This window comes from Grus americana, chromosome 26 (genome assembly GCF_028858705.1).
Source record: "Grus americana isolate bGruAme1 chromosome 26, bGruAme1.mat, whole genome shotgun sequence".
NCBI lineage: Eukaryota > Metazoa > Chordata > Aves > Gruiformes > Gruidae > Grus > Grus americana.
In genome coordinates, this window is record NC_072877.1 from 2,314,899 (window position 1) to 2,325,428 (window position 10,530).

Below are 10,530 nucleotides of genomic sequence, written 5' to 3' on the forward strand. Positions count from 1 at the left end.
GTGCTGTGCCCTTGCACCTTGTGTAGCCGTGGCCCCCCTGGGATCCCTGGCAGTGGCCGGATTTCTCACCAGAGCGTATTTGTGTAACCCCCTTTTCCCTGGAAAACAAAAACCTGTGGCTTTGCTCGCTTGAGGTGGCTGCTGCGTGATGGGGAGAAAAAAAAATGCAAGCCAGAGAATCAAGAATACCCAGGGAGAAATATTCCTGATGGCTCCTATCTGATTTGGGAGCTTTGAAACCAATTTTGGCACAGAGAAAAAAAAAAGAAAAAAAAAAAGAAAAAGGGAAAATAAGACGCGCTAAAACTTAAAAGTGCTGTGAAAGGCGAGTCCAGCCTCCCCGGCAAACCGGACTGTTACCAAACCGCACGCTGAAACCCTGGTGCGGTTTCTCGGTGGTGGCAGGAGCACGAGCAGGTTTGGCAGAGCAGGCTGCTTGTGACGGACCAGCCGCCCTCCTCCTCCTCCTCGTCACCTTCCTCTTCCTCCTCCCCCCCGCGCAGCTGGCCTATATAAGCGCGCTGCGCTCCGCTCCGCGGGCCATACATTGCTCCATTCGCCGCGCCCGGAGCCGCTCGTCCCGTCTTAGCAAAGCCGTGCCCGGGCCTGTACCGAGCCGTGCCCAGGGCCGTGCCCATCCCCGAGCTGTGCCCGGTGCCGCGGCCGCTCCGTCCCGCTCGGCTCCGTTCCGCTCCCCCCCACCCCCCCGCGCAAGATGCGCTCGGCGCAGCGCGGTGCGCCCCGACGGTGCTGCCTCCCGCTGCTGCTGCTGCTGCTGGTGAGTGTGGTGCGTGGGGCCGCGTACCGGGCGTGGGGAGCCCGGGTGGGTAGCGGGGGGGTCCGGGGACCCCCGTCGGTGCTGTCCGGTGCTGCCGCAGCATGCCCGGGCTTGCCGCGCCGTTGAGGGGCATGGTCCGCCGGGCTGGGAAAGGGTCCTGTGGGGAGGGGGGACGGGGACTGAGGTGGGGAGGGGGCAGCAGGGGTGTTTGGGGGCTGCCCTGGGCTGGGGGTGCGGGTTCAGTCCGGGGGGGGGGTGTGTGTGAATGGGGGGCGCCGCTGGGTGTAGGGGGAGCAGGGGGCTTACCTGGGGAGAGTGGGGGGGGGGCTTACCTAGGGAGAGCAGGGGATTGGGGGGTGTCCCCTTTCCCAGTGATTATGGGGGGGATCGGGGGGTAGGGGCTCATATGGGCCCGAGGCGGTGGGGGGAAGCTGGGGCTCACCTGGTCCAGGGGCCATGGGGAGAGCAGGAGCTGTGGGGGCTCATCTGGTCCAGGGGCTCGGGGGGGGGCTGAGGCTATAGGGTGTCTCACGTGGCACAGGGGCTATGGGGAGAGCTGAGGCTATAGGGGGGGCTCACCTGAGCAGGTGCGGGTTGGGGGGTTCACCCGGGGCAGGGCCCGTGGGAGGGAGGGGAGGAGGGCTATGGGGGCTCACCTGGGCAGGTTTGCGGGGCACGGGGTGGGGGGGCGTAGGGCTGAGGCTGTGGGGCAGGGTGGAAGCGGCAGCGTGGAGGTGGGCCGGGAAGGCTGATCTCAGCTGTCCTGGGCGTGGGGCAGCGGGCGAGTGCGCAAGCGCTCGGCTGGGTGGCTGTGCTCGTGGGGTGAGGGCCGTGGGGCTGGAGTCTTGCCCTATGGCGCTGCCTGTGCCAGAGGGGATTTCCGCTCCCTTCGCTTCCAAGCCTTGTTTGCCATTCGGCGTCGGGATTGCGTGGCAGTGCCGCGGGATGTTTGAAAGCAGCAGGGTCGGATGCGGGCAGCTCTGGGCTGCCTGGTGCAGGAATGCTGCCTCTCTAACTTGCCCAAAGGATGTCCAAACCCTTAGCGCCGCTGGCTTTTAGGGCAGAAAATCCCACCTGCGCGTATCATATTTCCCCGTGGATTGGGCGTTGCTATAGAGCTCAGAAATACCTAAAGGCTCACCTCACCTAAAGTCAGGGGGATCCTGCTCTCAGTTTTATCTCGGGGATCCTGCTCTGAGTTTTATCCCGGGGCTGGCCTGTGATCCCTGCCACGAGGGAGTCCAGGGGAGCCATGGTCCCGGGACACGTGGTTGCTGCTCCCGTGCTGGAATTGCTCTCGCTGAAATCAGCACTGCCCGTAAGAGGCTTTAAAAGAGAATAGGCTTCTCGTCCAGTTCCTTCCCTATATTGTTTATGAGAGTTTATTTAGACTTGCCTGATAAAGCCGAGCCTTACTAAACCCATCACCTAACAGCATGCTTTTAACAGCCTCTTTCATTACTTTTTTTTTTTCCCCTTTTTAATAAAAGAAAAGGGGAGGGGGAACCGATCAGGACTGATGATGTCTCACGTGATAATCATACGATATTGTGGCTGGAGTTCCTTCCTCTGCTCACCAATGCTTGTTGCGTCACACCTGGACCTGGGCCACTGGCTCCCAAGGAGGAATGCCACTGGATCTCTGCATTTGTGGTCGCTCAAATTCCATCTGCAGAAAGTCTTGGGGGGGAAAACCCCGCATTCGTCAGACCTGTGCCCTCGGAACAGAGGCACGTCAGGTGTCTGCCTGGCATCTTTTATCCCTCGTCCTTAACACTGTTGACTAAGAGTCTCTCTTCTGACAATCCAGGGCTGCGTATTAATGCTGCACAGATGTTCATTGATGGTCAGGAGTTCAGCGGAGGGTCTGCCTTCTGCTCTAGGGTCCAGCTCCTGCCTTGGGGATGGAAGAAGGGAAAGTTCAAAGCTTAATGCTTCCCAGAGCTTTTTTCCAGACCTGATCACCCAGAAGGCAGAGGCTTCTAAGCTGGGGAGGGTATTGGGGATTCCTGTGCCTGGTAATTCCTCTGCCTTGAGGCAACGTTGCTTTCTTGGGATGTTTACTGTGGGTGAAAACTACTCTTGAATACCATTGTGCCTCACCCACGGCTCCCAGCCTGGTTTCTCCCCGTGCTTTGCAAGACAGATAGGTTAGTCAGGGATGGCAGCCCTCGCCTGCCAAGGGCTCTGCGGTGGGATGATGTACTTGAACTGCACTTGCTGGGAAAGGTGGTGTGGGCTGATAACCTTATCGTGCACTTGTGCAAGCTCTGCTGGGTAGCTGTTTCATGAAAAGCAATGAAATCCTGCGCCTAAGGGGCCTTTCCAAACAGAGATGTTGTTGCTGTGATTACCTTCAGAGTTTGAATGGGGAAGAAAGGCTTTTTTTTTTTTTTAATCCCCCCCCGTGGGGACAGTGAGGCGGTGGGACAGGTTGTTCAGTCTCGGTCTCTGAAGACTTTCAAGACCAGAGTGGGTAAAGGCCTGAGAGCTGCTTGTGGCTGGGAGGTTAAAGTGAGACTTCTCTCCTAAGTGGGATAGAAAAGCACTTTATAAACTGGCAAACTCTCCAGCTGGAGAAAGCAGCAGCAGGAGCTGCGGAGCCAGAAGCCATTGGAGGGATGTGGGTTTGATTCCTCCAAGTCAAGGTCTAGAGATGGTCCCGTTCCCGGGCTGGCTGGGGCTTGGGGGGTTCTGTGCCGGGGGGGGGGGATTGCCCTCTCCATGGCCTGGCTGGTCTCAGCGGTGTTGTTTGTGGATCTGCATCACCCTCTGCAGCCTTGTGATCGTCAGACCTGCTGCAGCCGGTTTCAGCACTCACACCCTTCCTTGTACAAGCATGGGAAATGTCCGGAGAGGGGGGGGGATCGGCTCTGTAGATGGCCAGGCTGGCCCAGGGGACAGCGGGACGCCTCGTGTTTCTATTGTTTCAGCCTTTCAAGGCAGCTTCTGACTCACAGAAGAAATATGTGCTCTAAGAGGCAGGTTTTGTGCTTGGCCTTCAGGAGACGAAGGGGAAAGTACCTCTGCCAGACTGTCACTGCCACGCACGGCATGGCCGAGCATCGTCCCTCCCTGTGACGCTGGGCTGGGGGCAGGGGCAGGCTTATATCCACTTACATCATCTGCCCCGTGCCGGTTGAGATGCCGAGGGCATCGTCCCCCATGGGGACAGGGGGTGCTGCTCGGAGCCCAGATGCCCCCCCAGACCCTGATGGGGCGAGCGGCCGTTCCTATCGAGTATCGCCCCCGCAGCCGGAGCGACCCAGCCGGTACAGAAAGAGCTGAGCCAGCAGAAAGGTGCGCCGGTGGGTGAGCTGGCGGAAACCCGGCCGTTGGCTTCCCGACGATCCACAGCAAGATAACGGGGATAATGCGGAAACGCTGGAGGCCGTGCTGTCCCCTGGGAACCCAGAGCAGCCCGGGTGTTTCTTGTGGGCACCGGAGTCACATCAGTCTTGGCTCGGGACCGGTTTCCTCCCCACAAACGCCCTCCCTGTTCCTCTTCCCTACCCTTCCATTTTCTTCAGCACTGTTGGTTCATGTGCCCAGAAATTGGGGAAGGAAAGGGGGCCTGATGTTATCCTAAGGAAGCATTAGTGAGCCTTTGCCTTGCTGATAACCTGGCACGCAGGAATCCCTCTGCAAACCTGCCCCTTATGCTTTGGCGAGGAAATAACCACCCCGGCACGGGGAAAGGGCCCTTCACCTGCATCAAGGGGAGGTTTGGCCACCAGGTCCAGCGGCTCTGAGCCGTCCCAGAGCTCCTCTCCTGCTTCATATGAACGCCCCGGGCAGAGCGGCTCTTGCCCTTCTTTCTTCCTTTGCCCCATGGAGTTGGTGTGGTTTCAAACCCAGGTTTTTCTGTATTTTTTAAACAGGAGGCTACTTTGTGCACAGCAGCAGTACTGGATGGGAGGGACAGGTTCGATCCCTTGGACTCGAGCAGTGGAGGGGACGAGTTTTACCAAGTCCAAGACAGAAATCTCTATTGCAAGAAGTGCCCTGCAGGTAAGACGGTCTCAAACGTCACAGCACGTGCAGCCCCGCCGTGGTTCTGCCCGCAGAGCTGGCGCATCCTTGTGAGGAGGCAGTGGGTGCTCTTGGGTCTCCCTTGCTCTGCTGTCCTGAGATCTAAGGACTCATTATGGGAATGTTTTCCTTTTGATCGTTCCTAATTTGACTCTTAACTGCACTGACAGCAGAATTAACTCCCTCTCTGCAAGGGCGTCTCCGTCCTGTGCTGTATGTTCACAGATACACCTTTTCTTTCTCCTTCACCCCTTCTTGCAGGCACCTACGTTGCAGAGCACTGTAAAGAACAATATGGCTCCAGCAAGTGTTTGCCGTGTAAAGAAGACGAATACATCAAATACCCAAATGACTTTTCCAAGTGCCTTGGCTGCCAGATGTGTAGGGAAGGTACGAGCTGGTGTGTAAGAGCGATGCTGGCTGATAGCATGGGCTGGGTTCGGCTGACCAGGGACCTCTCTATTTAAGAGCACGGTCACCTGCAGCGTCCCCAAAGAGTGGCTCAGGCTGCAGGGAGCAGGCTGGCTCTGGAATTGGTGTGGCGGCTTGTGCCAGACCTACGTCTCCATTCAATGCATCATCCCTTGTGCAAAGCTTGGACGCGAGAACTCCGGCCAGCCAGGACCAGGAGGATTGGGCTCATGGCAGCATCATAGGCTGCTGGTGAGCTTTGACGTGAGAATTGCTCTTCTCTTGGGCACAGTGAGGTGTGGGGCAGGAAAGGGTAATGCTGAAACTCAACAGCAGAGAGTGACTTGGTCTTCCCCAGGCTTGCAGGTCAGCTTGGGTCGTTAGCCCCATTAACGAAGGAAGCGGGTGGAGGAGCATGGTGCGGTGGGGCTTGGGGTAGAGCTGTCTCTCCTCTCGTCCACAGATCAGGTGGAGCTGAGTCCCTGCCGAGCCGTCAGCAACACGCAGTGCGTCTGCAAGAACGGCACCTTCTGCTCCCCGGACCACCCCTGCGAGATGTGCCAGAAGTGCCGGACCCGGTGAGCTGGGGGACACGGCAGGTCCTGCCGGCATCTCTGCGGGGAGCCCCAGCCGCTAAGCCTGCCCTGTCTCCCCCTTTCCCAGGTGTCCCGCGGGTGAAGTGGAGCTGGCTCCGTGCACGCCGCACAGCGATCTCCAGTGCGGTCCTCCCACCAGCACCTTCTCCAACCTCACTGGTAAGCGGGGGGCTGCTGGAGGAGGGGAGACGGGCTGCGGGATGGAGGTGTGAGCTGCTGCTGAGGAGACCAGGAGCAGCTCCCCACACACCCTGTCTTATCCACTTTAGGAGGTGCGATCGCGGCCATCGTGGTGGTAGCCGTGGCCTGCCTGACTGTGTTTTTCGCGTTACTCTGGATGTTCTGCTGCCGTTCCCGAGGTGAGCACCGGGTGCAGGGGACCCCAGAGTGCCCACCCCAGCCGGGGGGCTCTGCGAGGGTGTGGGCTGGGTGGGAAGATGGTCCTGTCTGGAGGAAGAGAGATGACAGCACAGTTTTCATCTTCCAGGAGACGAGAGAGACCTGAGCAGGAAGTCCTGCAGCGTGGTGGTGAGTTGCTGGGATGGTGGCGGGGGGTAGTGGCTCTGTTTGCGGGGCTGGGGTGAGGTCCCCCCTCTGCTCCCCGCTTTGCCTACAGCTCCTGGGAAGGCTGGAGGAGCAGGGGGACGAGTCTCATCCCTGCAGGGATGTGATAGAGCTGGGCCAAGCAGAGGGGGGGGTCTCTGGTAGTTCCCTGCTGTATGTGGGGTGCTTGCAGCCCCCTCCCCAGTGCTGTTACCGCTTCCCTGGCAGAGGTCCCGGCACGTCCAGCATCCCCGGTGGGAACCCCGGGTTAAAGGGAGGGCTGTGCTGTACCGGGGCCCCTTCAAGCTCAAGATGAGCAAGCGAGCCATGTCCTCGAAACCCTGGCAGGGTGGATGCGGCTGCCGCAGATGGCATCCCTGAGGGGCCGGTGTGAGGGACCCCTGACTCGGCTGGTTTGTGCTTCTCTCCTGCCACAGGACTACCTGATGCGGCAGCTGACGAGGTACCAGAGGGGAGACCAGGGGACGCAGGACAACAACCACAACGAGCAGGTGTCCCAGCATCAGCTGCTCCCCAGGGAATCGAGTTCGGTGACTCCCAGCGCTCCGGGGTTGGAGGTACATGAACATGACCCTCTGCTCCATCGTGCTTGGCAGAGGTCTGATGCTTTCCTCTGCATTGACCAAGCTGATCAGCCTGGGGGGCTTCCAGGGCTGGACCACAGTTTCTGCACGGAGATGGTGAGGGGTCTCTTGTCCTTGTTCTGGGTTCAGGACTGCAAAAATCTGCTCGTTGCAGTTGGCTGCAAGTGCTCTGCAGATTTAATGCTGATGCTGAGCAAACAGACAGCTCTTCTGCCTCATCGTCCTGGCCAGGCAGAGCTCTCCCCTGCTCATGGCCTGCTGTTCATCCCAAAGCTGGGAAACGATGGGTGTCCTGGGGGGCTGTGGCGATCTTCTGCCCCAACAGCCCCCGGAGAGAGGGAGGGGGTCTCCAACGCCCCGTTAATGGGGCTTGGGGACAGCGTTTGCGCTGGGGTTCGGTGGGCGCTATAGGACATTGTCTTTCCAGATGACGGTGCTGACAACCTCGTGTCCCAGTGCGAAATGCAGGAGGAATCTGGTTCCAGCACAAGGAAAAGAGCCCTTGGCGGGTAAGTGCTGGTGCCCAGGGGATGTGCTGGGGGGGCAGGGAGGCGGTGAGCCTGCGGGATGAGCTTTCTGGGCAAAATCCTTTCTGACCCAGCTGGCCATGCTCTCCCCTGTTCCCTGAGCTTTTCCCTTCCTCCCCCTCTAGTTTTGCGACGCTCTTTTGAGATCTTTGCCCAAGAAGTGCCCTACAAGGACTGGAAGAGATATGGCCGAGCCCTTGATCTGCTGGAGAATGACATTGTCCTCGCGGAGATGAACGACAAGTATTCGCATGAGCCCTTCTTCCAGATGCTCAACATGTGGCAGAACAGGCAAGGGTTGAACGCCTCTGTGAACACGCTGCTGGGGACCCTGCATGAGATCAATCTCGGAGGGATTGCGGAGGACATCTCCTACAAGCTGGTCCAGCGGGGATATTTCAAATATGAAGTGAGCTGAGGAGCGGGGCTGGCCCTGAATCTCCCTACTTCAAATTAAAGCCATGAATACCTCTAAGAACACTTGAGTTTTATCTTTTTATAGCTCTCCTGTGGCTCTTCTCTTCTTGAAGCCATTGTACAGTTCAGCTGAGCCCGGAGGAGTTGATCCTCTCATGAAGTACAAACTTTGTGGTCCTCTCTGCTGAAGCTACGGGCTCGATGTTGGTGCTTCCTTACGAAACCCAAGCTGGTGCCTTGGATTCACCGTGTCAATGCAAAGAGCCTAAAACTACTGCAAGCTGCCTCTGGGACTGTCTCACTTGGAAGCACTGGTACTATACGGACATCATCAGGATCAGTGCAGAGAAGGGCCTCTGCGGGTTGTAGGCATCCCCGTGGTTTTTAACTGGATCGTCCATTTTTTGGGAGGGTTCCTGGCATCATGCAATGGCTTCTGCTTGTAGAACATCTCTAAGCTGGCCAGAAAGCTTGATACTGTATGCTTGGTGGGCAAGCATTAACTGGGTTCTTGGGTTACTTTCTCAAAGCTGTTGACTGAATTGTATTTTAGCTGATAGTGGTTCTGCTTGCTGTTAGGAATCAGTTTGAAATTGGACGTTGAGGGGAGAGTGGGAATGATTTACTCGCTCTGCGATCACTGGGGTTGCCTAAAAGGGTCAGTGCAGGGAGCAAGTGAGCTCCTCCTCGGAGCAGGATGGGGAACGTGGGCAGCAAACTACTGGTGTGCCAGCAACCTCCTTCTCCATCCCTTTGGCCAAGTCGTTTAGTTCCCGTTCCCTTGGCCGTGGCAGGGGCTTTGCTGTCCCTGTCTCCAGCCAGCATGGAAAGATGAATACGCTGAGGTCCGAGCGTGGCTGTGGGTACCCACCATCCATCCTCCAGCTGAACGGGTTGCTCCTCAAACACTTTGCCCCTTGCTCTGGCTCTCACACATAGCTCAGGGACAACTTGGCTGGAAAAACTACTGCATTACTTGAGCTGGCTACATGTGCTGCCACCCCGGTACAGCCCAGCCCACCAGGACCTTCCCCGGCGCGGTGGGAGTGTGCAAGGGGCATCGCCAGCCCCTCTCTGCAGCGCGGAGTTCCCTGTGCTGCAAAGCACCCGTCCCTCCTGCTGCCACCCCTTCTCCCTGCTCCTCATCGACACTTAAAAAACTCTCGTATATGAAACACAAGCAGAAAGTTTGTATTTATGTATTTATTTAGTAATCGTGTACATATATTAACTTAAAAGCTAATATAAAAATAATACTGTTTTTTACTATGCATGACTATGTTTTTGTACAGAGCTCTGGCCCAGCCAGTTTGCTATTTCCAGTTTTTACATGTCTCTTTATGAAGGAATAAACTTTTAAAAAATCCTCCTGATTTCTCTTTTTTTTTTTTTTTTTTTCCCTTGCTCTGCCATAACGCTGGCGATGGTCTGTTCAAGGTTTCAGTGGGCACCAAAGGAGCTGGACCAGATGCTCAGCAGCTGCTCCGCGTGGCGCTGAGGACCCAGCCCATGGCACTAGTGCTCTGCCACGCCGGCATCCTGCCGGGAACGGTCCCCACCAGCGATGCTTCTGCCAGGGAAAATCCTCAGCAGCAAACCTGGGCTCTGCCTTTACACCTATGCCCAGAGTCCTGTGCTCTTTAGTCCCCTGCAAAAGTAAGAGGCTGAAATCTCAGTCCCTGGAGCGTGCAGGGGCCGGGACCCCGGGGCCAAGCGACGCTGCTGAGCCCCCCATGATGGAGCTGCTGCCGCCGGGGGTCGGGGGGCTGCAGTGCTCCCCGCTCCGGCTACACCCAGCCAGGGCTCTGTGTGTTGCAATAGCTGCGTTGCAAATCCATGCAGTGCTTAGTGAGAAAAGGGCTCTGCTCGCCCCGGAAAGCCCCCTCGAGCTGCCCGCCAGCCTTTGCACTGCCGTTGGCTTCATCCGTAACACAGGGCTGGGGCAAGCGCTAAAAGCAGGAGCTGTCGGTGACCTGGCAGGAGGCTTCGTGCCCGAGGTCCCGTCTTGGGCAGCCCCCCGCACGCCTCCCAAGCGTGCAAACCTGGGCAGGGAGCTCCTGCAGAGCCAGGCACATGCAGGATTTAGTGCTGGGACACGGGGGCTTGGGTCCTGGCCTGGGGAAGGCAAACGGGACTCGGAAGCAGCGGCGAGCGCCCGGATTCAAAAGGGAAAGAAACTTGTCATCCTACCTGCTCGCTGGTGCTGCAAAGTGTGAAAACACGGAGTGTAAGTTCGCTGGAGCTGCAACCTCGCTCCTGCATCCACGGCCAAGGATGAGCGTGGCAAACGAGTGACTCCAAGGTGTTCTACCGAGGCCAGCCGGGAAGAGGAGCTGCCGGGAGCATCCTCGCCGGGAGCATCCCTACGTGCTCGCTCCAGCAGCAGCCTCTGCCACGGATGGGCTCAGAGGAGCTTTCCCCTTCCCGGCTGGGGAGGGCGAGCAGAGGTTTGGGTCTCTCCCTGCCTGACAGTCCTGTAAACCCCCTGGGACAGGCAGCTCTGCCCCGGCACTGCGCTGCCTTCTCCTGCCACGTACCCGCTGGGTTTGTGCGCCTACAAGGACAGGGGTGGGACACGCCACGTTAGTCCGATGGTGAAGCCGCCTCTCAGCGTACAGGGT

The 10,530-nt window shown here is 58.1% G+C and overlaps 1 protein-coding gene across 4 annotated transcripts; it reads left to right on the plus strand.

Moving 5' to 3' along the window:
- Nucleotides 1-466: 466 nt before the first annotated feature.
- Nucleotides 467-9,275, plus strand: LOC129196679 (tumor necrosis factor receptor superfamily member 10A-like). Of its 4 annotated transcripts, none has more exons than XM_054804512.1 (11): nt 467-778; nt 4,663-4,789; nt 5,072-5,200; nt 5,685-5,799; nt 5,885-5,976; nt 6,087-6,176; nt 6,305-6,345; nt 6,798-6,938; nt 7,393-7,474; nt 7,618-7,901; nt 7,995-9,275. In XM_054804512.1, exons 1-11 carry the CDS (start codon nt 716-718, stop codon nt 8,040-8,042), a joined length of 1,212 nt encoding a protein of 403 aa, XP_054660487.1. In that variant the 5' UTR covers nt 467-715; the 3' UTR covers nt 8,043-9,275. The 4 variants fall into 4 exon arrangements, with proteins under 4 accessions (XP_054660487.1, XP_054660486.1, XP_054660488.1 ...); XM_054804511.1 differs by having other exon boundaries at nt 473-778; nt 4,660-4,789; XM_054804513.1 differs by having other exon boundaries at nt 481-778; nt 4,660-4,789; nt 7,618-9,275.
- The last annotated feature ends 1,255 nt before the right edge of the window (nt 9,276-10,530 follow it).

Bases quoted from the DNA above. Each gene is read 5' to 3' on its own strand.
- LOC129196679 (XM_054804514.1), top strand. From the start codon at position 2,407: ATGCCACTGGATCTCTGCATTTGTGGTCGCTCAAATTCCATCTGCAGA. The intron at 5,201-5,684 runs GTACGAGCTGGT...TCTCGTCCACAG, and splicing joins CTGCCAGATGTGTAGGGAAG to ATCAGGTGGAGCTGAGTCCC. The intron at 6,177-6,304 runs GTGAGCACCGGG...TTCATCTTCCAG, and splicing joins GTTCTGCTGCCGTTCCCGAG to GAGACGAGAGAGACCTGAGC.